This window comes from Panthera pardus, unplaced genomic scaffold, assembly GCF_024362965.1.
Source record: "Panthera pardus isolate Hobbes unplaced genomic scaffold, ASM2436296v1 HiC_scaffold_20, whole genome shotgun sequence".
NCBI classification, from domain to species: Eukaryota; Metazoa; Chordata; class Mammalia; order Carnivora; family Felidae; genus Panthera; species Panthera pardus.
The window spans coordinates 86,889,735-86,917,388 of NW_026526766.1; the positions used below are offsets into that span (position 1 = coordinate 86,889,735).

Below are 27,654 nucleotides of genomic sequence, written 5' to 3' on the forward strand. Positions count from 1 at the left end.
GTTCATCGGTTAGTGTGTTCGTGAAAGTCTGAGCGGTGTGCGTGTGCTAAGAAAGAAAGCACAGTGACTGTGGTTCGAAAAGCTTGTCCTGGGAAGCTTACATCTCAGTTCACATGACAGGAGTGTACCTCATCTGTGGAGCCCGGGCATCCAGGGACAGTGGCCACTTATTTATTATCGCTGTGGAATATCACTGTGTTTCTCAAAAGAACTATGTCAGAGTAGGTTGGTTGTGTCTCAGTTTTCTACCAAAAGGACTCAGTCGTAGAGGCTCTTCTTCCTAACCTCCTAGTAGCTTTCACCCAGAGGTTTCCAACCACATGGATCTCTCTAGGGAAGATAATTTCCAGTTTCCACGGACTCCAGCTCTTTGAGGAATGGAGTTCTATGTTGTCTGCGAGAACATTGGGCCGAAAGTCAATGAACTTTTTTATTTTTATTTATTTACTTTTTTTATTTTAGAGATGGAGAGAGTGCGAGCAGGGGAGAAGGGCAGAGGGAGAAGTCGAGAATCTTAAGCAGGCCCTGCACTTAGCATGGAGCCTGACATGGGGCTTGATCCCACAACCCTGGGATCATGACCTGAGCCAAAATAAAGAGTCTGATGCTCAACTGACTGAGCCACCCAGGCGCCCCTCAGTACATTTTTAAAACTTTAACTTTGAGGCAAGGTATTTAGTTTCTGTGCTTTGGTTTCTCCTCCAAGTATTTAGCTCAGACTTATTTATTGTGAAAATAAGTGAGAGACACTACAGTACATATTTTGTTTCTTTTTATTATTATTCTCAAGTTAGTTAACATACAGTGTAGTCTTGGCTTCAGGAATTTTTTTTTTTTTAACATTTATTTATTTTTGAGAGAGAGAGAGAGAGAGAGAGAGAGAGAGCGAGCATGCACGGGGGAGGGACAGAGAAAGAGAGACAGGGAGACACAGAATCCGAAGCAGGCTCCAGGCTCTGAGCTGTCAGCATAGATCCCGATGCGGGGCTTGAACTCACGAACTGTGAGATCATGACCTGAGCCGAAGTGGGACGCTTAACCGACTCAGCCACCCAGATGCCCCAGGAATATTTTGTTTCTTGAAAACATGTATAGAAGATGTCTCCCTGAGGCTTTGGATTAGACGTCACGGTTCTGGCCATGGCTGTTGTGTCTTGAGAATTACCTGCTAAACCTTAAGGTTCCAATTTGAGGTGAAGTCTTGCATTGATTCCTGAATAAATTCCCAGTGATCTCTTCCCTGACTGTTTTCTGTCTTACTTCTGTGGTTATATTCCTTTGTAGTGTCTGATTGTTAGGATCATGCTTTTTGTTACTTTCTACTTTCTCGCTGATTGTATAATGTGTGCTTAACGTCCTTTGTCATTCCCAACGCTAAACTTAATAAGGATCATGAGGGTCTTAGATTCATTTGTATCTTCGTTATTCGTAGGCTGGAAAATGTGTAGGAATCAAGGAACCAGAGACACTTGTTTCCACAAGGATTTCCTTCCTGATAAACTACCGTTTTCTCCTTTATTCTCCTTTCTCTTGGCATGTCTACATACAATTTTGGTTTTCTAATTTTTCTGTTCCACTTAGACTGTAGGCATTGCAGGTCGAGAAGGGACTCCTGTCATTCTTTCTTTGATACTAATTCATGAGCATGTTGTGGGTTTTTTTTTTTTTTTCACCTAAGAATTTATTATTTTATTTTATTTTTTAAAATACTTTATTTATTTTTGAGAGAGAGCGAGCCCGTGTGCACAAGCAGGGGGAGGGGCAGAGAGAGAGGAGGACAGGATCAGAAGCAAGCTCCACACTGACAGCAGGGGGTCCAGTGTTGGGCTTGAACTCATGAACCTGAGCCAAAGTCTGACACTCAGCTGACTGAGCCACCCAGGCGCCCCTATTTATTATTTTAAATAGGCTCCAAGCCTGCCCATCCTGCCCATCGTGGTGCTTGAACTCATGACCCTGAGACTAAGATTTACATGCTCTACCATCTGAGCCAGCCAGGCACCCCATCAGCATGGTTGTCCCCCCTCCCCCCCCAGCATGTATTTTTTGAGCCTCTCCTCTGTACCAGCGACTGTGTTAATTAAGGGTATGTGTTGCCATTGTAGAAAAGAAAGCTCCTCCTCAGCCTTTCTTTGCTTGTTGTAGGATGAATCTTGAGTGCAACTTGAAGCAGTGAATGTAATGTAATGATTAAACTCTGGAATTTTGCAAACCTGGGTTCAAGCCGTAGCTCCAAGCCCTGGATCTATTATATGTTAGCTTTGTGACACTAGACAAATTATTTAAGTATTCTTAGGCCTTAATTTCCTGAAGAAATAATGGGGATAATAACAGTATCAGCTTCATAAGTGAGTTGTCAGTAAGTTGTCAATAAGACAGGGTGTTAAATGCTTCATACAGTGTCTGTATACTATAAATGCTTAGTGTTGGCTATTCTTTTTATCAAAAACTCATATCAGTAGACATTATTATTTTTGACATCTTATTATTTTTTTAATGTTTTTATTTTTGAGAGAGAGTGTGAGCAGGGGAGGGACAGAGAGAGGGAGACAGAGGATCCAAAGTGGGCTGCATGCTGACAGCAGCTAGCCCAATGCGGGGTTTAACTCACCAACCGTGAGATCATGACCTGAGCCGAAGTCCGATGCTCAACAGACTGAGTCACCCAGGCACCCCTATTTTTGACGTAACAAAAGGAATGTGACGTGGTTTTGCCAATTAAAAAAATTTTTTTTGCCAATAAAATTTTAATTTCTAAAGGAACACTTTTTTTTTTTTGAGTAGCAAGTATAAAAGTTACTGCTTTAGTCTAGGACAGTGCTCTCTAATCTTGTTTAGTTAACAGACTCTTCCTCTCCCCCCTTCTCTCCGCCAAAAAAAGGCTAATACTATATATCAAACATAAAAGGCAGATAGGGTCTGTACTGACCGGTCTTTTACGTGCTCCTCTGAAATAAATTGATACCCTAGAGCAGTGGTGATTTAGGAATTCTTTTGTGTGGTCATTTTAAAATGTAGATTTCCCATGCCTGTCCTTTGAGAAACAGTAGCGCTACGTTGTGAGCAGGATTCTGTGGTACTGCTGTGTTGTTCCCAGGTGATTTTGTTGTATGTGATCTGAGTATCAAGTACAAGTTGAGAAATACTCTTACGGGACATTTTATTTAAAAAAAAAAAAAAAGGCGGGGCTCCTGGATAGCTCTGTTGTTTAAGCTTCTGACTCTTAATTTCTGCTCAGGTTATGATCCCACAGTCATGAGGTCATGAGGGCTCTTATCTGGGAGTGGAACTTGCTTAAGATTGTCTGTCTGTCTGTCTCTCTCAGAAAAAAAAAAGAGGGGTGCCTGACTGGCTCAGTTGTTATAACATGTGACTCTTGATCTCCAGGTTGTGAATTTGAGCCCCATGTTGGGTGTAGAGATTACTTAAAAATAAAATCTTTTTTTTTTTTTTTTAAAGCAAAAACTACAGATTTTGGTGTAACCAAAACCCCCAGCTTGACTTTGACAAAACAAGGAATTCTAGGCCCTGGCAGCAGGGCTTCATAGTGTGGGCACTACATAGTGTGGGCAGTGGTCTTTGGAGTTTCTTCTGGGAATCACTGCTACCTCTCTAGCTAGGGACCTAAGTTCTGAAAGCAAATGTGGATAAATGAAAGCTCAGTGATGCCCAGGCTTTTTGAAATTGGAAGATGAATGATCAAGAGTGATTTGATTTATTAGCTCAGGCATACAAATGCCTTCAATTAATGATAAATTTCTTTCCGTTAATTTTGATGTACTGTCAGCCCTATTGTTAGCTATGTGTTATATAGTAGGTATCTAATCCATTCTGTGTAAATCAGAAGGTATCCTATGTAAAGTTCAAGTGTATGCTGTTTTTTGATTTTTGAGAGAGAAGGGGGGAGGGGCAGAGGAAAAGGGAGAGAGAATCTTTTTTTTTTTTTTTTTTAATTTTATTTTGAGAGAGAGAGAGAGAGAGATAGCACCTGTGTGTGGGGGAGGAGCAGCGAGAGAAGGAGAGAGAGAGAATCCCAAGCACTTTCAGTGCGGAGCCCAACAAACACATGAATCTCGAGATGATGACCTGAGCCGAAACCAAGAGTTGGTTACTTAACTGACTGGGCACCCAGGTGCCCCTACTCAGACCTTTAATTTTTTTTTTTTAATGTTTATTTATTTTTGAGAGAGAGACAGAGCGTGAGTGGGGGAAGAACAGAGAGAGAGGGAGACACAGAATCGGAAGCAGGAAGCAGGCTCCAGGCTTTGAGCTGTCAGCACAGAGCCCGATGCAGGGCTTGAACTCACAAACCGCAAGATCATGACCTGAGCTGAAGTCGGATGCTTACCGACTGAGCCACCCAGGCGCCTCAGACCTTTAATTTTTTTATTTCTTTTTCAAAGTTTATTTATTTTGACAGAGAGAGAGAGGGAGAGAGAATGAATCCCAAGCAGGCTCCACACTGCCAATACAGAGCCAGATGTGGGACTGGAACCCGTGAACTGTGAGATCGTGACCTGATCCAAAGCCAGTTTTTGAATAGTGAATGCTGTAATGCTCTCTTGTCATCAGATAAATGATTACTGATTCGACAGTGCAGCTCTGGGAGTTGGTGTCTATTAATTCAGCAGAACTGAAGTTTTCTTACAAGCATTAACCCTTAGAAAGGAGATTTATAATTTTAGGTTTTAAACCTCTTTGATGGGAAAATCCTGAAAGACAATTTTTTTAAAAGATTTTATTTTTAAGTAATCTACACCCAACATAGGACTTGAACTCACCACCCTGAGATCAAGAGTGCACACTCCACTGACTGAGCCAGCTCAGCCAAAACTGAGACAATTTTTTTTAAATTTTATTTATTTATTTATTTTAGAGAGAGAATGAACAGGGAGAGGGAGAGAGAATCTTAAGCAGGCTCCACCCTTATTGTCGGCCGTGATGTGGGCCTTGATCCCATGACCCTGGAATCATGACCTGAGCCAAAATCAGAGTCGAAGGCTCAACTGTTTAAGCCACCCAGGCACCCCTTATGTATGTATGTATGTATTTATTCATTCATTCATTCATTTTTATTGTTTAACGTTTATTATTTTAGAGAGAGTGAGATTGAATGGGGGAAGAACAGAGAGAGAGCAAGAAAGAGAATCCCAAGCAGGCCCCGCACTGCCAGCCTGGAGTCTGACACGGAGTTTGAACTCATGAACTCATGAACCATAAGGTCATAACCTGAGCTGATATCAAGAGTCGGATGCTTGGGGCACCTGGGTGGCTCAGTCAGTTGATCAGCCGACCTTGGCTCAGGTCATGATCTCGTGGTTCTTGAGTTTGAGCCCCAAGTTAGGCTCTGTGCTGGCAGCTTAGAACCTGGAGCCTGCTTCGGATTCTGCGTCTTCCTCTCTCTCTGCCCCTCCTCTGCTTGTGCTCTGTCTCTCTCTCAAAAATAAACATTTAAAAAAAAGAGTTGGAAGCTTAACCGACTGAGCCACCCAGGCGCCCCTTATTTACTTTTAAGAGAGAGAGAGAGTGCGAGTAAGGGAGAGGCAGAAAAAAGAGGGAGAGAGAGAGAGAATCCCAAGCAGGCTCCGCACTGTCAGCATGGAGTCTAATGTGAAACTTCATCCTATGAACCATGAAATCATGACCTGAACTGAAATCAAAAGTCAGGTGCTTAACTGACTGAGCCACCCAGGTGCCCCTCCTTAAATAAAATCTTAAAAAAAAAAAAAAAAAAGAGGAAACAGCAAAACTAAAAGGCAACTGACGGAATGGGAGAAGATATTTGCAAACAACATATCAGATAGAGGGTTAGTATCCAAAATCTATAAAGAACTTACCAAACTCAACACCCAAAAAACAAATAATCCAGTGAAGAAATGGACAAAAGACATGAATAGACACTTCTCCAAAGAAGACATCCAGGTGGCCAACTGACACATGAAAAAATGCTCAACATCACTCATCATCAGGGAAATAGAAATCAAAACAAAACCACAATGAGATACCACCTGACACCTGTCAGAATGGCTCACATGAACAACTCAGGCAACGACAGATGTTGGCGAGGATGCGGAGAAAGAGGCTCTCTTTTGCCCTGCTGGTGGGAATGCAAACTGGGGCAGCCACTCCGGAAAACAGTATGGAGGTTCTTCAAAAAATTAAAAATAGAACTACCCTGTGACCCACCAGTTACACTATTAGGTATTTATCCAAGGGATACAGGTATGCTGTTTCGAAGGGGCACATGCACCCCATGTTTATAGCAGCACTATCAACAATAGCCAAAGTATGGAAGAGCCCAAGTGTCCATCGATAGATGAATGGATAAAGAAGACATGGTGTGTGTGTATATGCGTATCCAGTGGAGTATTCTTCAGCAATCAAAAAGAATGAAATCTTGCCATTTGCAACTACGTGGATGAAACTAGAGGGTATTATGCTAAGTGACCTTAGTCAGAGAAAGACAAATACCGTATGACTTCACTTGTATGAGGACTTTAAGATACAAAACAGATGAACATAAGGGAAGGGAGGCAAAAACAAAAACAGAGAGGGGAACAAAACATAAGAGTCTCTTAAATATGGAGAACAAACTGAAGGTTACTGGAGGGATTGTGGGAGGGGGGAGGGGCTAAATGGGTAAGCGGCATTAAGGAAATATATTCCTGAAATCATTGTTGCACTATATACTAACTAACTTGGATGTAAATTTAAAAAATTAATAAAATGGTAAAAAAAAATTCTGGAAGTCATGGGCGGCTTGAAATATAGTCCTTTTTTATTTTTTATTAAAAAAATTTTTTTAATGTTTATTTTTGGGAAAGAGAGAGCACGAGTAAGCTTGGGGGAGGGCAGAGATAGAGGTAGACAGAGTCAGAACCAGGCACCAGGTTCTGAGCTGTCAGCACAGAGCCTGATGCAGGGCTTGAACTCACAAACTGTGACATCATGACCTGAGCCGAAGTTAGACACTTAACTGACTGAGCTACGTAGGCGCCACGATATACTCCTTTTCTAGATTCTCCTTATTTGTCACTACATTTTAATGAGAGGGGAGGAGGTAGAGATAAAATGCTGCATTGAGGCGGTGCCTTAGCATAGAAGATGTAAGATAATTCACTAATTTTTATATTTCATTAATTCTAAAATATACATTTTTGCATACTTTAATACCTCTGAAATTGCAATGCATTTTATTATTGATAGAACGTAAATAATTATGTATCCTTCAATTAATGGCATCTTAAATGCATTGAAATGTGGTGGCGCATTGAAATGTGGTGAAATATGAAAATATTCTCATTTTTAATAGTACCTGCTTGGTTTAGGTTATATGTTAGTTTCTTAATTTCTACTTTGAACATCAAACTTATAAGAAAAATAGAATAGGATTAATGTCTAGAATTTCATCAAATTGCTTTATACATTGAATTTCCTGATTTCAGAGAATAGGTGAGATACTGTGAGACAGCTTAGTCAAATTTGTGTTCTCTGAAAGTGCAGGGGCACCTGGGTGGCTTAGTCAGTTGAACATTCGACTTCGGCTCAGGTCATGATTTCACAGTTTGTGAGTTAGAGCTCTGTGTCAGGTTCACTGCTGTCAGCTCAGCCCACTTTAGATCCTCTGTCCTCCCCCCCCCCCCCCATAAATAAAACATTTAAAAAAATGAAAGTGCAAAATTACCTCTGCTTTCTGTCATTTTTCAGGAGCAGCAGGGAACTGTGGACAATTCTGCTTGGAAGGTCAGCTCTGAGAGAGCTGGTAAGTGCTGGTATTCTTGAGTGGATTCTGTAGTTTTTGTATAGCTTATATTACAAAGAGCCCCTGAAATAGCCTTCTCTTTGAAGGAGGAAGTAAACACATTTTTTTCATTCCTGTATCTTTGTAAACCTTATGCATTCCCTGCTTCTCTGTGCTGAAATGTGTGTTTTATAGCCTATCTGCTGAAGTTTTCTAAATCTCTACCTTTCTTTGTCCTTTAGTGATTCCTTACCTGAAAAGATACCAGTGCTGCTTGGCTGGCTGCTCAGGGTTGGAGTACAAATACCTTTCTGCTACTTCAGGGCTAAGGAAGATTCTCAGGCTTTTTCTCTGTCTCATACTTTCCTTGCCTTTTTTTCCTTTTCCATGTAGCTAGCTCCTTAGGTCACAGAGGCTGTGGTATCTAGGATATTTCCAAGTATATAATCAGTAAAGCACAGTTCTTCGTGTTAATCCTTGAGTGGCCTTAACTTGTGAGGGTAAAGCATTAAGATGATATTTAATTATCACTGTTGTTATTGTGGTAATTAACATAATGAATGTCACACCTTTTTTTGAGCCTTAACTTTTTTTTTTTTTTTTTTTAAGTAGGCTCCGTGTCCAATGTGGGGCTTGAACTCATGACCTTGACATCAAGAGTCATGGGGCACCTGGGTGGTTCAGTCATTTGAATGTCTGACTTTAGTTTTGGCTCTGGTCTGATCTCACAATTTGTGGGTTTGGGCTCTGCATTGGGCTCTGTGCTGACAGTGTGGAGCCTCCTTGGATTCTCTCTCTCCCTCTCTCTCTGCTACTCCCCTGCTCTCTCTGTCTCTCAAAATAAATAAACAAACTTAGAAAAAGAGTCACATGCTCTACTGTCTGAGCCAGCCTGGCACCTCTAGAGCCTTAACATTAAAAAAAAAAAAAAAAATTTTTTTTAGCGTTTATTTATTTTTGAGAAAGAGACAGAGTACGAGCTGGAGAGGGGCAGAGAGAGAGGGGGACACAGAATTTGAAGCAGGCTCCAGGCTCCGAGCTGTCAGCACAGAGCCAGATGTGGGGCTCGAACTCAAGAACCGTGAGATCATGACCTGAGGTGAAGTCAGAAGCTTAATCATCTGAGCCATCCAGGCAGCCCTAGAGCTTTAACATTTTGATATGCTTTCATCTGATAATTCTACTTCTAGGAACATATCTTACAAGAAAGAAATCCTGAAAAAATTTTTGTATACAAAGCTCTTTACCATAGCATTATATATATTAATAAGTAATCACAGCTTAAGTATATCTAACGTTAGAGACATGGTAAATAAATTATTAGCTAACTACTTGATAAAATATCATGCAACCACTAGAAAGGACATTAAAAAAATTTTCTTTAATGTTTATTTATTTTTATAAGAGAGAGACAGCATGAGCAGGGGAGAGGCAGAGAGAGGGAGACACAGAATCTGAAACAGGCCCCAGGCTCTGAGCTATAAGCACAGAGTTCGATGTGAGGCTTGAACTCATGAACCGTGAGATCATGACCTGAGCCGAAGTCAGACGCTTAACCGACTGAACCACCCAGGCACCCCAGAAAGCTAGTTTATCAAGATTTTCATAATAAGATTAAATCATTGTTAGAATGTTAAGCAAGGGGAAGGAGGCTACATAATTCTCTATCCAAAATGATTTCAGCTGTGGGGAGAAACATATTAAAAAGATCAGGAATGTGTAAATCCCTGTATAATTTCTTTGTTCTTTTCCAGAATCAGATTGAGGCAGAACTGAATAAACATTGGCAGCGGCTCTTAGAGGGGCTGTCCTACTATAAACCTCCCAGGTATGGCTATTCCATGCGTCTGGTTAGAGTAATTCCACTGAGGAAGCTGGGGTAGAGAAACTCTTCCTGTACGATTTGGTGATGCTGCTGGGTTAGGTAGATTACAGAGAATACAAATCGGTTACCAGTGGAAAAGAGTCAGGCACATTTGTACTGTCTGTTGAAAGGGAAATTCCTTTTAGAAATACAACCTTGCTGAATGCAGTTATATAAGCCTAGTGCCTAGGGCTAGAGAGTCATTAACTCATCAGTGAGTAGTTCTAATATTTATCTCATTCCGCCATGTTTGTGTGAAGTATTGTCAGCACCAAGTGCCGGGATAGGGCAGTGGACAGTGACAGTAGTAGCTGACCACTTAGAATGTTTATTATGTACCAGCTATTACTCTTCGCACTTATCAGAAGTTCTTTAATCCTTATAACAGCTCTTTAAGATAGCTACTGTTTTTATTCTTTGCTTGAATATATAGATTTTTTTTTTTCCTCTGGGCAATGAAAAACAACAGCAATCAAATATAAATTAGTTTTAAAAGAGAAGAGAGTACACCTTGTAGGACTAGACTCTTGTACCTTAAATCCTAGTCCAGATTGCATTCTGTTATGCGTCGTAGTTCCCAAGCCACCCTCATTTCCTTTCTACTTCTGAACATCTGATTTTGTTTTTACATTACTTTCCATCTTCATTTTCTTAGGTTAGTGAAGAACTTTCTTTTTTTGTTGTTGTTCGTTACCCCTTCCCCCATACTTATTTGAAGTAACTCCCAGACGTCGTGTTGTTTTATCTGTAACTTCTGTGTGTCTAAAATATATGGACTTAAAAAAAAAGAAGCTAATCACTATATTATCATCTATAGGTACTTTTATTATTATTGTTTCCATTTTACAGATGGGGAAACTGAGGCACAAAGAGGTTAAGTAACTTGCCCAAGGTCACACAGCTAGTAAGTGTAGAACCAGGATTTGAACCTGGCAGTCATACTCCAGTGTCTGTGTTCTTAATCCTCATTCTGTGTTGCCTCTTTCAGAACTTACTGTTTAACCTTATAGTAGCCTTTGTGTTGTGGATTTCCTGTGAAATGTGAGAGTCTATAAAAAAATCAAATCCGACAACAACATGCTTGTAGTTCACGGAATGGACATTTGTGGCATTACTTTCTTTTTTTAAAGACAAAAGTTTCTTTGTCAGTAGCATGAGATTTGAGGTCTGACAGACTTTTTTTTTTTAAACGTCAGCCTTTATTTGAATTTAACTTTTTTTTTTCCTTTAATGTCTTTTTTCTGTTCTAGGATCCAATTCAGGATCCCACGTTGCATTTAGTTGTCATGTCTCCTTAGCTCTTAGATGTGACAGCATCTCAGTCGTTCCTTAATTTTCATCATCTTGAATAGTTTTGAGGAGGACTGGTCAAGTATTTTGTAGAATGTCCTCAATTTGGATTTGTCTCATGTTTTTCTCATTATTAGATTGGAGTTGTGGGTTTTTGGGAAGAATGCACAGAAATGAAGTACCATTCTTATCATAACAGAGGATGTGGTAATCCACATGAAATCACTGGTGATGGTGATCTTGCTCATTTGGGCAAGGTAGTATTTGCCAAGTTTCTCTTCCGTCAAGTCATTGTTTTTCCTTTCCCTACTCTGTTTTAGAAGTGGGTCACTAAGCATAGCCCACTGTCTAGCTGGGGGTATAGTGGAATTAAATTCTACTTCCCGAAGGGAGTAGCATCTATATGTAGTATTTGGACTTCTTCTCTAAGGAAGGTTTTTTCCTTCTCTGTATTAATTTATTTATTTACATGGGCACATGTATATTTATTTTATACTTTGTTTATACTTTGTTTTAGCTTTGGTCACTGCGAGTTCTTTCAGGTTGGCTTCTGTGTAATCTTGACATTTTCCATCCTTTTTTTTCCTGAATTATTTTCTTATTTTCTGACATTACAAGATGCTCCAGGCTCATCTTTTATTTTCCCCGCCCCAGCTGTAGAGTTAGCTGTTTCTCTAAGGAGTCTTGGTAACTTTTATTAGATAATGGTATGAGAAAAAAAAGAAAAGATAATGGTATGAGAAACCAAGATCTGGGTGCTGGGTGTGCTCGCTGCTACTGGGGTGCTATAGCTTCTAGGCCCTCTCAGCTAGGCAGTATGTATTTGTGTACTAACAGACCTGGTTTTAAATTTCACCTTCACTTTTTATTAGCTGTGGGATTTTTGGTAAGTTATTTATTCTTTCTGAGTATTAGTAATTCCACTTGTAAAATGGGGATAGTAATATCTACCTTTCAGGATAGTTGTAAGGATCAAGATAATACAACTTAACATATCCACATTTATTATTATAACTGTAACTTGTAACAGACACTTACTGTATTTATCATTTAGGCATAAGTAGTTCTGTGTTATAAAATGTGTAGAGATGAAGTTGTGGTTGTGTGTGTATTTTGTAGGCACCTAAAGGGCAAGAAAAGGTCTGTTGTAAACATATTTTTAAGCATTTTTGTTTAAAATCCCGAGAGGGTCATTGAGAATGAGGAAATGATTCATTGTTCTTTTCATAGTCCAAATTCAGCTGAAAAAGTGAAAGCTAATAAAGATGTGGCTTCACCATTGAAGGAACTGGGTTTAAGAATCAGCAAGTTTTTGGTGAGTAAAAATTAGCACTGGCTCAGTTTACTACCTGCACTGCAGATGTCCATTGTTTTGTTGTTAGTGATTGTTAATGAAAATTCAGTGTATTTCTGTTTTGGAGATTAAATTGAGCATACTATGTTTCAAATATATTCAAGTTGCAACTCTTCTTGCTAAAAAGCTACAAATTAAGTTGCCAGACCTGTTTGCTATATATATATGTTTACCATATGTGTATATGTTCACTATACACACACACGCACATGCACGCACACACACACACACACACACACACACACGCATGCACGCACTGGAGTTTTCTTCAGCATGCGTGTGGTGATCCTTAAATTGACTAGATTGTATTTAAATTTTTTTTAATGTTTCTTTTTATTTTTGAGACAGAGAGAGACAGAGCATGAGTGGGGGAGGGGCAGAGAGAGAGGGAGACACAGATCTGAAGCAGGCTCCAGGCTCTGAGCTGTCAGCACAGAGCCTGATGCGGGGTTCAAACTCACGGGCTGTGAGATCATGACCTGAGCTGAAGTCGGTCGCTTAACTGACTGAGCCACCCAGGCACCCTGAGATTGTATTTAAATATGTAGCTGTTTCTTTTTATTTTCTTTCTTTTTTTAATGTTTACTTTTGAGACAGAGAGCATGTGGGGGAGGGGCAGAGAGAAAGAGGGAGACAGAATCTGAACAGGCTGCACGCTGTCAGCACAATGCCAGGGCTCAAACTCACGAACTGTGAGATGGTGACCTGAGCCCAAGTTGAAAGCTCACTTGACTCAGCTACCCAGGCACCCCTCTTTTTTTATTTTGGAAACGCAGATCATGCCTGCTACTGTATTAACTGTTTGGTAGATACGCACAATTGTTTCTGATGTAAATTTGATCGTCATGTAAATTACATGTCAGTCACTGGCTTCTTTTTCTTGTATTTGGAGTAAACTTATCATCTTTTATGAAATCTTTTAAAAGGATTTTTGTTTAGGTATTTTGCCCATAGCACCATTTACAGTGTTTTTCAGTTATGTGTCTTTTACCACTGATTGACAACTTGGCTGCTTAAATATAGTGTTATATTTGAAACATGATTTTTAAAAACCTAGTCTAAAATAGATCAAAACATTAGGTGTGCATTGTTTTACAACCAGTATCTGTAAGCTGAGAAGCAGTACTGATGTGTCTAGTGTCAGGAGGAGTGGTTAAACCTGTTGCGATTTATGCCCACCATTCACACAGCCCTCTACCTGTTTCATCTATTTGTATATTTTCTGAATACTCTTGATAGATTTCAGACTAGTAGTGGGCAATCACTGTCTCTTCCCTAGTGTGCTCATTATAATAAATGAGCCATTATAATACTTACAGATATAAAACATGAAGCTCTCAAACACATTCCTCCTTGAGACTGACGGCTTGAGGGAGGAAGTGGAGAGAAGAGAGAGGAAATGAGGTTTCTGTGATTTCTTCAGTCTCTTTTCCCTTCCTCTTTTCCTCATCTATCAATCACAGACCTATCTCCGTGCTTGTTGAGTGGCCTGTGCACATTCACGCAGTATTCTGTCACGGAAATCCCTGTCTGGTAACACACCCCCACATTTCAACTTTTTACCAACTTTCACCAAACACTTGGACTATTTCATTTTTGTCAGCTCACCATTGATAACAGAGTATAGGTTATTCTGTCCTTGTGACTAAATAAATAACCAAAATTCTATTGACCTGAAGTAGTTTTCATTGACTGCAAATCAAAGGATGGGGCAGTACCTGGTTGTCGGTCATCTGAGAGGGAGACATATCGTGCCTTTGGAAGCAGGAATGTCTGCCTGTACTTCAGTTTCCACAACTTGCTCCAAAGGAGCAAGGATTTACTATGAACCTGGGCCTCTCTTCTCACCCCGACAGCATGTGCATCAATACCTGAGTTTATTCTGTGTAAAAAAAAAAAAAAAGCTTTTTATTTATTCAAGTTCTAGAGGATATTTGTTCATTCTAGAGGATAAACCTTTAGAACGTTGTGCATCCTTTGTGTGTTTTCTGAGCTGACGTGGCTGTTCCTCACTTACGGCCTCTGTATTCCAGGGTCTTGACGAGGAACAGAGTGTGCAGTTGCTCCAGTGTTACCTTCAAGAGGATTATAGAGGTACTCGGGACTCACTAAAGGTTTGTAGTTATGCCCAGCTGCTTTCTCCTGCCTTTGTCATTTTCCTTGTTGGTGTTAGGTGTTGAAGGGTTTTGGTAGTGGTTCTTTGCAGCGGGTAGGTGGTCAGATGCAGTCATTCTCAGGAAAGACTTTCTAAAGGCTTAAAAAGCGTGTACTTCAACTAAGGTGTGTTGTCAGACTTGGGGGGGGCGGTGCCGGAGAAGTCAAAGACTGACATGTTAATCATAGAGTCTCAGGACATCAGAGCTGGGAACCACCTGGTACGGTATCTCGCCTCTCTAACCCAACATTCTACACATGAGGAAGTGGAGTCGAGGGGAGGGGGCGGGGATTTGAGTACACATTTGGATACGTGTAGGTAAAAAATGCGTCCAGAAATGAATGGGCAGTTATAATCTTGAAGAGTGAGGCGAAGATGCTTATCTTTTTCTTTGTTAATTGAGCTTTGCTTATACGATGGCTTCTTGACTTCTTTTTTCCTTCAGACGGTACTGCAAGACGAGAGGCAGAGCCAGGCCTTAATCCTGAAGGTTAGTAGTAGTCACTGTTTTCATTCTTTGATGTGAAATTGGGTGATGGCTTCTTGACCTTGTTCTCCTGGGCATTGCTGGCTTTTGAGTGTTTTGTTGGGGAAGCATTGAGGCCTCAGTGAAGTAGCTTAGTAACTCACTGTGAAACAAGAGGCTTTTATCCACTGGACCCAGCTGAGACCTTTTCCAAAGGAGATTCTTTGGTTACTGGGGATGAAAACTGGTTCATGCATAGTTTTTCTCTCAGTCTAAATGCAAGAATATTAATTTATATTTTTTTATTCCTTTATCTCCTCCCACCCCCCAAATCAACCTTCACATTGAGGATGTCATATAAAGTGGAATTTGACTGTGACTTCTGAAGTGGTTTCCTATTTTTGGTGTTTATTGAGAATTAAGTACATTAGTAACAAGCAGTTAGGACATATACAAGGGTTATTTTTATATTTGTTTTCATTTATTTGGCCTGTCAGTTACAGCATTGTGTGTTATTTGAAAGCTCTGACAAGTCATGCTAGAAAACTTGTTTATATTTTTATAGAATTTCTTTTATCTTGAGGAACTTGACTTTTATCCTATTTCATGAAGTTCTTTTGCTTTCTTTTGGCCTAACACAAACTTTCCATTTCTGTGATTGCTTGTAGAAGTCAGACTTTTCCATTCATATCTTTTTTTTTTTTTTTTTTTAGTGTTTATTCATTTTTGAGACAGAGGGAGACAGCATGAGCGGGGGAGGGGCAGAGAGAGAGGGAGACACAGAATCTGAAGCAGGCTCCAGGCTCTGAGCTGCCATCACAGAGCCCGACGCGGGGCTCAAACTCACCAACCACGAGATCATGACCTGAGTGAAGTGGTCGGATGCTTAACCGACTGAGCCACCCAGGCGCCCCTTCCATTCATATCTTTAAGTGATCTTCTTATCAATAAATTTAAAATTGAGTGTCTTCTGTGTAAAGATCAGTAAATGATTTTGCATCTTTGGGTTCTTCCCAGATTGCAGATTATTACTATGAAGAAAGAACCTGTATTCTTCGTTGTGTCTTACACCTTCTCACTTATTTCCAAGATGAAAGACACCCCTATAGGGTAAGCCCATTTAGTCCTCTTGGTTTTTCTTTATCCTATAAAATTCAATACTTTTATTTTTTCATTATTTATTTATTTATTTATTTATTTTCTTAATGCTTATTTATTTTTGAGAGAAACAGAGACAGAGTGTGAGCAGGGGAGGGGCAGAGAGAAAGGGTGACAGAATCTGAAGCAGGCTCCAGGCTCTGAGCTGTCAGCACAGAGCCCGATGTGGAGCTTGAACCCATAAGCCGCGAGATCGTGACCTGAGCTGAAGTCGGACGCTTAACTGACTGAGCCACCAGGCGCCCCTAAAATTCAATACTTTTAAAAAATGTTATATTATTCATATTCGCATTCATTTGAATATTGACCTTTTACTCTAGGTATAAGTTACTCTGAGGGTTTGTTTTTTTTTTAAGGTTGAATATGCAGACTGTGTTGATAAATTGGAGAAGGAACTAGTCACAAAATACAGACAGCAGTTCGAAGAGCTTTATAAAACTGAAGCACCAACTTGGGAGACACATGGAAACCTCATGGTATGTGGTTACTGGGCCCTCCTGTAACTCTTACAAGAATGGTATACCCTTGTGTATAGAGCTCTAAGTTAAATTATTCATTTATTAACTTATAACATTTATAGATTATCTTTTTTCCAAAAAGTTTAAATATGTCATGGATCAAAATATTGATGACTCTAAGTAATGGTACTTAATTCTGGGCATTTTCACTTGACTTTGTCTATTCAGTTAATTTACTTTCTGTTCTTACCGAAAATCTTCCCTTAGTTGTTAATGGAACTCTAAATTCAAGATTTCATCCTCTTTATTATCATTATCTGTTAAGTATGTGACACTATTTTATCCTAAATCATAAAGCATTTATAAATTAGAACATGATCTTTTTTGTTTTGAAAATAATACATGGTTATTAAAACAACGTAACCAAAACATGGATAGTAACTATTGAAAATATTTAATAGTGGTAAAGGGCCCATTTACAATAGCCATAAAAGCATAAATTTCTCAGGAATAAGCATGCAGCCATCCAAAATCTAACTGAAGAGAACTTTAAAATTCTATAAAGGGTATAAAAAAGGCATAACCAAATGGAGAAATACACTGCATTCTTGAATATAAAGACAGCACCATAAAAGTGTCAGTTTTTCTTATATAAACCTATAATTTTATTTATTTTTAATATTTAAAAATGTTTGTTTTTGAGAGAGAGCACACATGAGTGGGGGAGGGGCAGAGACAGAGAGGGAGACACAGAATCTGAAGCAGGCTCCAGGCTCTGAGCTGTCAGCACGGGGTACGACATGGGGCTTGAACTCATGAGCTGTGAGATCATGACCTGAGCTGATGTCGGACGCTTAACCGACTGAGCACCCAGGCACCCCAACCTATAAATTTAGTGTAATCCCTACAAACAAACAAACAAATACAAATAAGTGTTTGTTTTGCCTTTTATTTTGGAACTGAACGAGCTGATTCTAAAAGTCATATGAAAAATAAGTAAGAATAGTCAGGAAATTTTTGAAAAAGGAAAATTACTTTTATTAGATAATTACCATTACAGTAATTTAAAGCATGGCATTGACATATGAATAAATAGACTTATAAATAGAGCATAATAGAACATCTGGCTATAGACCCAGATGCTGAGTTAGCATATGATAAAGGTGGCATTTCAATCAGTGGGAAATGTTGTATTTTTCAATAAATGGTGTTAAACTACCGGATAGCCTTGGGGAGGAAAAATAAACTCTGTCTTCTATCTTCTACCAAAAGAAAATCACGTAGATGATTTAAATTGAAAAAAATATATATATATTAAATTGAAAAAAAAACTATAGGGGTGCCTGGCTGGCTCAGTTGGTGGAACATGTGAATCTTGCTCGGGGTCATGAGTTCGAGCCCCACATTGGGCATATAGTTTACTTAAAAAAAAAATTAACAATAAACGTATTAGAAAGAAAACATGGGAGGTGGGTTTTGTTCTCGTGTTTTGTTTTGGAGTGGAGAAGACTTTTTAAAGTAAAATTCAGAAGCCATAAAAGAAAAATAATTATAAACATCAAATCAAAAACTTGCAAGGCAGAAAAGTCAAAAACAAAAATAGCGCAGTAAACAAAGTCAAGACAAACTCATATTGGGTTCTTAAAATAGAAAGAACTCTAAATCACTAAGACCCAATAGAAAAACAGGGCAAGGCAATGAACAAATTCACGTGGCAACACTCTTGCCCATGGGATGGGATAATGGGTGCTCATATTTTGCTGTATAAACAGTCCTTTTTTAATGGAAAATATTATGAAAATACTTAAAAATTGAAAGGCACATATTTCTTGACCTAGCAGTTCTAGTTTTTTTTTTTTCTTTAATGTTTATTTTTGAGAGAGAGAGAGAGAGAGAGAGCGAGCAGGGGAGGGGCAGAGAGAGAGGGAGACAGGATCTGAAGCAGGCTCCATGCTGACAGCAGAGAGCTTGATGCATGGCTTGAGCTCACAAGCCATGGGATCGTGACCTGAGCCAAAGTTGGATGCTTAACCAACTGAGCCACCCAGGTGCCCCTTAGCAGTTCCAGTTTAAGAGTTTATCCTATAAATATATCCATACTTGTGTGAAACGACTTGTGTAATGACAAATTGGTAGCATTCCCCGCCCCCCAGCTTTATTCAGGTATAATTTCCATCCAATAAAATTCACTGATTTTAAGTGTATGGTTTTGACAATTGTATGTAGTTGTATGCATGTCAGTATATCGAATATTTCTGTCTCCTCTAGAAAGTTTATGGTCAATCTGTGACCTCTGGCCCCAGACAACTACTAATCTGCTTTCCGTTACTATAGTTTTTTGTTTTTAAACATTTAGAGGTGTCACTGTTAATATAATTTTGCCTTTTCTAGAGTTTCATGTAAATAGAACCATATAATATATACAGAGTCTTTTCTGTTTGGCTTCTTTCACTAGCATACTGTTTTTGAGATTTATCCAGGTCATATTCACGTAATAATACTTCATTCCTACTTGTGGTTGAATGTTATTTCATTATATGGATATATACCACATTTTGTTTATCCATTTATCATTTGGTACATATTTGAGTTCTGTTTTTTGGCAGTAATGAGTAACGTGCAGTGAACATTAACATGCAGGTCTTTTTATGGATAGGATGTAGGTTTTCATTTCTCTTGGATAAATAAATATCTGGGAGTTGGGTTGTTGGGTCACATTGTAAGTGTGTATTTTTATCTTTATAAGGTATCGACAAACTGCTTTCCATAGGGTCTGTACCATTTTCCTTTTTTTTTTTTTTTTTTTTTTTAAGTTTTAAAAGTTATTTTGAGAGAGAGTGAGCATGTGTGTACAAGCAGGGGAGGGGCAGAGAGAGAGGGAGAGAGAGAACCCCAGGCAGGCTCCATGTAGTCAGCACAGAGCCCAACTCGGGGCTCCATCTCACAAACTGTGAGATCATGGTCTGAGTTGGAATCAAGAGGTGGACGCTTAACCGGCTGAGCTACCCAGGCGCTGCTACCATTTCCATTTGTCACAGCATTTTTGAGAACTCATTCTCTTCCATATCTACACCAACACTTGGTAAGGTCATTGATTTTAATTTAATTTAATTTAATTTAATTTATTAATTTATTTTTTAAATATATGAAATTTATTGTCAAATTGGTTTCCATACAACACCTAGTGCTCATCCCAACAGGTGCCCTTCTCAATACCCGTCACCCACCCCCCATCAACCCTCAGTTTGTTCTCAGTTTTTAAGAGTCTCTTATGCTTTGGCTCTCTGATTTTAATTGTAAACATCTAATAGATGTGTAGTGGTATCTCATTGTGGTTTTAATTTGTGTTTCCCACATGACTAGTGATGTTGAGCATCTTTTTACATGCTTATTTGCTTATATTTTTGTTGAAGTGTTTATCCAATCTTTGCTTCCATGGTCTTACTGGGTTATTTGTCTTACTGAATTTTAAGAGTTCTCAATGTAGGGGCGCCCAGGTGGCTCAGTCAGTTGGGCGTCTGACTTCGGCTCAGGTCATGATCTCACGATTCATGGGTTCGAGCCCCACATTGGGTTCTGTGCTGACAACTCAGAGCCTGGAGCCTGCTTCAGAATCTGTGTCTGCCTCTCTCTTTGCCCCTCCCCTGCTTATGCTCACTCGCTTTCTCTCAAAAATAAATAAATAAATAAACATAAAGAAAAAGTTCTCGATGTATTCTGAAGACAAGCCATTTGACAGATAAATGTTTTACAAATATTTTCTCTCACTTTATGGCTGTCTTTCTTTTTCTTTTTCCTTTTTTTTTCACCTAAACTGTCTTAAGACCAAACTTAAATTTTGATAAAATCTGTTTTATCAGTCTCTTTCTCTTCGGATTCTTGCTTTTTGGGCCTTGTTTCAAGAACTCCTGGGGCGCCTGGGTGGCTCGGTCGGTTAAGCGTCTGACTTCGGCTCAGGTCATGATCTCACGGTCCGTGAGTTCGAGCCCCGCGTCGGGCTCTGTGCTGACAGCTCGGAGCCTGGAGCCTGTTTCAGATTCTGTGTTTCCCTCTCTCTCTCTGACCCTCCCCCGTTCATGCTCTGTCTCTCTCTCTCTCAAAAATAAATAAACGTTAAAAAAAACAAAAAATTAAAAAAAAAAAAAGAACTCTTTGCTTAGGGGCACTTGGGTGGCTCAGTCAGCTGAGCGTCTGACTGCCTCTTGGTTTCAGCTCAGGTCATGATCTCACGGTTTGTGGGATCAAGCCCCAAGTGGGGCTGAGTGCTGATAGCGAGGAGCCTGCTTGGGATTCTCTCTCTCTTCTCTTTTTCTCTCTCTCTCTCTCTTAAATAAACTTAAAAAACAATCTTTGCTTAACCTAATGTCACATTTTATTTGTTTTCTTTTAGAAGTGTAATATTTTTAGCACATTTATTTATTTCAGTAATTACTTTTTAGTTAATTTTAGTGTATGGTGTTGAGGTAAGGGATGGGATTAATTTTTTTCCCCCATACAGAGATCTTCTCCCAGTGCCATTTATTGAAAAGACTTGTCTTTTCCCATTGGATTATCTTGGCATCTTTGTAAACAAATCAATTGATCATAAAATGTGTATCTACCTCTGATGCATTGAACTCTACATCTGTCTTTACATTAATATCACACTGTCTTGATTAAGATAGTTTTATTAGTAAATCTTAAAATTAGGTAGTGTAATTCTTTCAACCTCATTCTTTTTAAAAATGTTTTGACTATTCTAGGTCCTTTACTTTTCCACAGCAACTTTAGAATTAGCTTGTCTCTTTCCTTCAAAAAAAAATGCTTTCTAGGATTTTGGTCAGAATTTTGTTGACTCCATAAATCAATTTGAGGAGAATTGCCATCTTAATAATGTTATTAAGTCTTCTGATCCATGAACCGGGTATATCTCTTCATTTAGTATATCTTGTTTAATATACCTAAGTAAGGTTTTATTTTCAGTATTCACATATTACACATTTTTTGTTAAATTTATTCTTAAATATTTTATTTTAAAATATTTCTGGAAAATATTTTTTTGTAAATATTTTTTTTAATCTTTTTAAATTTTTATTTTCTTAATTTTAGAGAGAGTGTACAAGCGGGGGAGGGAGCAGAGGGACAGAGAGAGTGAATCTTAAAAAGGCTCCATGCTCAGCGTGCAGCCTGACGTGGGGCTCAATCTCACAACTGGAACATCATGACCTGAGCTGAAATCAAGAGTGAGACGCTTGGGGTGCCTGAGTGGCTCAGTCAGTTAAGTGTCTGACTTCGGCTCAGGTAACCATCTCATGGTTTGTGAGTTTGAGTCCCGAATCTGGGCTTTCTGCTGTCAGCATGGAGCCTCCTTTAGATCCTTTGTCCTCTCTCTCTTTCTCTCTCTGCCCCTCCCCTGCTCATGTGCGCGCGTGCCTGCTCACTCTATGAAAAATAAATAAGCATTAAAAAAAAGAGAAAGAATGGGGCACTTAAGCGACTGAGCCACCCAGGTGCCACATTCTTTTCCTAATTTTTAAGATAGAAACTTAGAGAACAGATTTTAGAACATTCCTAATAAATAACTATAAATGTTGCTTTAAGTATTGCTTTTTGCCGTATCCTAAAAATTTGGTATGTTGGATTTTCACTATCATTCAGTTCAAAATAGTTTCTAATTTCCCTTGTGATTTCCTTTGACCCTTGTATTATTTAGAGTGTGTTGTTTAATTTCCAAACATTGGATGTTTTCTTAGATATCTTATTGATTTTTAATTTGACTCCATTATGATCAAAGAACATATTTTGTATCATTTTGATCTTTTTATTTTTTTTAATAACTTTATTTTTTGTTTTAGAGAGAGAGAGGACATGAGTGAGCGAGCAGCGTGGGGGGGGGGGTGGAGAGAAAGGGAGAATCCCACATAGGCTCTGCACTGTCAGCGAGGAGCCCAAAGTGGGCCCAAGCTCACCCGAAGAGGGACTCGAACACAAGAACTGTGAGATGACCTTAGCCAAAGTCGGATGCTTAACCGACTGAGCCACCCAGATGCCCCCATTTTGGTCTTTTAAAATTTACTGTCCCGTGGGTTATGGCCCATTATATGACATATGTTGGTGAATGTACCACGAACACATAAAAGAATGTGTATTCAGAAGTAGTGGGTATGATTGTGCAAAATACCAGTCAGGTCAAGATTATTTAGTTCTGTGGTTTTGCCAGTTTTTTTGTCTGGTCTGTCAGTTGTACATCGGTTTTATTTATTTATTTTAATTTTTTGGAGTCTGGTTGACACAATGTTACATAAGTTTCAGGTGTACAGCATCGTGATTCAATGTCTCAGCATGTTTTGCTTGCTCACCAGGAGTGTAGCTATCATCTGTTACCACACAGTGTTATTATATCATCGACTATATTTTCTACTCTGTGTTTCTTCCCATGACTTATTCATTCCATAACTGGATGCCTGTATCTACCACTCCCCTCACCCATTCTGCCCATCTCCCCAACCCCTCCCCTCTGGCAACCATCAGTTTGTCTCTGTATTTACAGGTCTCATTCTGCTTTTTGTATGTTTCTTCTTCATTTGTTTTGTTTCTTAGTTTCCAGATATGAGTGAAATCACATGGTATTTGTCTTTCTCTAACTTATTTCACTCTGCATAGTGCCTTCTGGGTCCATCCATGTCGTTGCAAGTGGCAAGATCTCATCCTTTTTGTGGCTCTGTAGTGTTCCATTGCATGTGCACACGCATGAGTGTGCGTGTACCACATCTGTCATCTAAGAAGGACACTTACTTTGCTTCTATATCTTGGCTATCGTAAATAATGCTGCAGTAAACATAGGGGTGCATGTATCTTTTTGAATTAGTGTTTGCATTTTCTTTGGGTAAATACCCAGCAGTGGAATTATTGTATCATACGGTATTTTGTGTTTTTTTAATATTTTGAGGAAACTTGATACTGTTTTCCACAGTGGCTGCACCAATTTGGATTCCCACCAACAGTGCACAAGGGTTTGTTTTTCCCCACATCTTCACCAACACTTGTTTGTACATCCAAGGGAGCTGGGTAAAATAAATTATGGCCAAACAAACAAATAAATACGGCATTTCCATGTGGTGGAGTGCTGTGCAACTTTAAAAAATGATGAGGGGACTGATAATGAAAAATAAGAAAATTCTTAATGTACTATTAGAGGAAATAATCTTTAAGATACATTGTTAAGTGAAAAGAGTAAGGTGCGGAATAGTTGGTATAGTGTATTTGGTTTAGAGATGGATGGTTGGATGCATAGGTAGGTAGGTGGGTAGACAGACTGTAGAATGAAAGAAGGAGTGTGTGGCATATTACTGGAAGGAAAGACAAAAACCTCTGACAGTGGTTGCCTCTAGGGACAGGTTTGGATGACCTACAAAGCCTTGTAGGGAGGCAGGCTTTTTGGTGTCGCTTCCAAAATCTTTTTCTGTAATCTTTTAATAGATCCTTAATATTTAACAAAGAGGGAGACTTTTTTTTTTTACTCTATTCTTATACATGTATTAGCTAATAAAAGTAACTTTAAAATGTTTTATGTTTTAAAATCTGACTTTATTTTTCCCATTTTTCCTTCATTGTGCAGACTGAGCGCCAGGTATCTCGCTGGTTTGTTCAGTGCCTTCGGGAACAGTCCATGCTGCTAGAAATTATTTTCCTTTATTATGCATATTTTGAGATGGCACCTAGTGACCTGTTGGCATTAACCAAGATGTTTAAAGAGCAAGGATTTGGTAGTAGGCAGACCAACAGGCACCTGGTGGATGAGACCATGGACCCTTTCGTGGATAGGATTGGGTAAGTCTATTGAACTTGTGCAGTGTTTAGAACATTGATATTCTAGTTCCTGTGAATGGGTGAGGGGAGAGTCTAGATGCACTTTTCACTTAGTGGGTAGGGAAACAGATGGGTGTGCTTCACGTTCCCAGTCTTACAGGGAGTAATGACTGAGACTGAGAGGGAAGTGTTTTCTCAAAATACGTTTTCCAGTCTCATCTTTTACTATCTTCACTTAAGAGGTTCATCTAGTCAACAAAAAATGTAGTGAGTGTCAATGGTAGGCCAGTGCAAATGCTAAGAAGACAGTGACAAGGCAGATGTGTCCCCTGCCCTCTTTGAAGTCCTCATCTACGGACTTTGAATTTTATGGCAGCGAATAGAGCCACATCTTTTTTTCTTATGTACGAAAATACATTGTTGATGTTTTTTGACATAAATGGTATATGCTTTTACAACTAAATTTTCCACATAACTAGATGTCCTGGAACTCTTTCATCTCAGGATGTTCTTTTTAGCTGCTGCATATTAATACATGGTATGGATGTTTATTTCATGGTTCACTAATGGTAGGCAGTTAGTTATTTTGCACATTCCAAATAATGCTTATAAAGAACATTCTTTACAAGCCTCTCTGCATCTGGATGAGTACAACTCTAAGATAAAGATCTAGAAATGTAATTGTTGGGTTGAAGGGTATGTGCCTTTGTATTATAAAATATCTGTTGCCAAATTGTTTTCCACAAAGCCTGTACCAATTTACACTTCCACAGTGGGAGGAGAGAACCAGTTTCCCCACAACCTTGCAAACCCTTGATATTATCTATCGCCCCCCTCAGTTTGATCCCTTTGGTGTACTGATTTGCCTTTCTCGGGTTATCCGTGATGTGGAGCCTTTTCTTACCTGCTCTTGGTACAACCTCTGGGGTGAGCTGCCTGTTTGCATCTGTGTCAGTGAGGAGGAGATTCAGCTGCATTTAACAAAAAGGATGATGTCATCGTGGTTAGAATGGATATATATCCACGTTTTGAGGCCTGTTTCCTCTGTGAACAAAGATACACACCTGAGTCGTGAGATGGTTTATCTGGGTCAGATGTAATTGGTGGCTATAGAAACTTCCAGTCCTGGATCTGTGCTTTGGCAGGCACCAGCCCCACGTGACTGTCAGGAACTTTAAATGTGGCTGGTCGAGGGACTCCCGGCTGGCTTGGTCGGTGGAGCATGTGACTCTTGATCTTGGAGTCAGTCGTGAGTTCGAGCCCCATGTTGGGCGTAGAGGTTACTTCAATAAAACTTAAAAAAAAAATGTGGCTGGTCAAACCGAGGTGTGCTGGAAGTGTAAAATACATACTGAGTTTAGAAGACTTAGTATGGAAAAAAAAGCACAAAAACCCATTAATAATTGTTTTTGAAAAAAATAATTTTTCTGATATTAAAGCATCTTGCATTTCACCTTAGTCTCCTTCAAGGTTCAAAGTAGCACATGTGACATCATGATACCGTTTTCCTTTCCAGCTACTTCAGTGCCCTTATCCTGGTGGAAGGCATGGATATTGAATCCTTGCATAAGTGTGCTTTGGATGACAGAAGAGAACTGCACCAGTTTGCCCAGGACGGGCTTATTTGTCAGGTGAACTTGGAGGAGCTGCATTTCCCTTGGGAGACAGTTTAGAGTCAGGAGTATGTTCTTAACCCTCCAACTGCACTGCCCCTTGAAAGTTTCCTTGTGGAATCAGAGGTCCTACGTTGTTAGGAAGTTAACTGGATCCGGAAGAGATCTCAGGTTTTGGTGGTAGTGGATACCACATAGGTGATAGTTGAATCTGTGAGAATGAGTGCAGTCACTCAGAGAGATGGCATCAGGAAAAAAAGAGGCCCAGGGACAGAACCTTGGGGCGTGTCTTCATTTATGGAGCTTGTGCAAGAAGATCAAAGGGAAAGCACGTTGAGATGCGATGGTTAGATACAAAATGGGGAAAGATCAGAAAGAGTTAAAGAAGGATTGGGAAATTTTCTAAAGAAAGTTCCACTTGGACGTGTATTTTATAACGTTACATTCGACTTCTTACAGTCAGAAGAAACGAAGTGTGGGCACAGGGAAGAGTGGCGGAAGGGTTTATGAGTGAGGTGGCTGGGGGGTGGGGAGGAGTACGTACCCAAATGGGGCAAGGGGCCGCTGGGCAGTTGTAAGACTTACTGCATGTGACAGAGGGTCCCATCTGGGGCTCTGACCCTTTGTTTTAGCGACACAGGTTTTGTTTTTTCTTTTCATCAGGATATGGACCGTTTGATGTTGACCTTCGGGGACATTCCACACCATGCCCCAGTGCTTTTGGCCTGGGCTCTTCTCCGTCACACCCTGCATCCAGAAGAGACCAGCAGCGTTGTCCGAAAGATAGGCGGCACGGCCATCCAGCTGAACGTATTTCAGTACTTGACCCGACTGCTCCGCTCGCTGGCCAGTGGGGGAAATGATGTGAGGCTCGGGCTGTTGGTGTTTGAGCAGGAGATGAGCAGAGAGCAGGGGAGAAGCTCGTTCATGAATCATGATAGTAGTAATGATAATTGTAGTAGTGATGTGGATAATGATGGTGCTGTTTCCAACTCTGTGGAGCATCTGCTATGACTGGACACTGTGCTTAGCGCTTTCTATACGTTACTTTATTTCATCCTCATAACGCTTATTTGCACTAGGAATTTTCATCCCGTTTTACGTATTAAGAAGTTGAGACTGAGGGAGATGTGATTTGTTCACAAGAACAATAACCACCAACTAGTGGTAGATACAGTTTGAACCCACAGTGTCTGACTCTGCCTGCCAGTATAGGATACTATGCCAGTACGGTAATCTGGAAGATCGCTTTGGCCATATTGACTGGAAACATCTCTTTTGGGGAGCTTCGTCATTCAACTGTAGCAGGATGTATCAGCCATTCTCTTGAGGCTAGTGTTTGGGCTTAATTTCAGAGGCACTGTTGTCAGCTTGTTCTGACACGCTAACAGGAAACCTCGGCCGGCAGGCACCACTGGTTGGCATTGGTTCGTTTATCTTGGTGATAGTTCAGCCTGCTGCATTCATACCAGCGCATAGAGACCCTTTATCCTCTTTTCTAGACTGGGTGTGGTTTTCTTCCCCACGAAACTGATCATTTTGAGAATGGTTCCTTTCCGATTGTATTCTTGGCTGTGTTGTAATATTTATGGTTCCTGCTTTTTCATTTCTCCCCCTCGCCTTCCTGATCTTGGGACTAAATCAGAAGAATTATAAAGCCTTGGGTTCTCTTCCGTTTGTTTATAGAGACTTGATTAATGTGCTAGGATTATGCCGAAGCTGGGGGGGGAAGACTTGTTATTCAGAATTGTTCACTGACTCCTTTGC

At 39.7% G+C, this 27,654-nt stretch overlaps 1 protein-coding gene across 1 annotated transcript in view; it reads left to right on the forward strand.

The window, feature by feature from the left end:
- The window catches only part of NUP188 (nucleoporin 188), a 53,299-nt gene that overhangs the window by 2,169 nt on the left and 23,476 nt on the right, over positions 1 to 27,654 (forward strand). The window contains exons 2-11 of the mRNA XM_053908397.1: positions 7,708 to 7,762; positions 9,496 to 9,569; positions 12,126 to 12,210; positions 14,283 to 14,363; positions 14,850 to 14,894; positions 15,888 to 15,980; positions 16,385 to 16,504; positions 24,084 to 24,295; positions 25,791 to 25,905; positions 26,551 to 26,751. Coding sequence (XP_053764372.1) covers positions 7,708 to 7,762; positions 9,496 to 9,569; positions 12,126 to 12,210; positions 14,283 to 14,363; positions 14,850 to 14,894; positions 15,888 to 15,980; positions 16,385 to 16,504; positions 24,084 to 24,295; positions 25,791 to 25,905; positions 26,551 to 26,751 — 1,081 coding nt within the window. The remainder of the gene's footprint in view (positions 1 to 7,707; positions 7,763 to 9,495; positions 9,570 to 12,125; positions 12,211 to 14,282; positions 14,364 to 14,849; positions 14,895 to 15,887; positions 15,981 to 16,384; positions 16,505 to 24,083; positions 24,296 to 25,790; positions 25,906 to 26,550; positions 26,752 to 27,654) is intronic.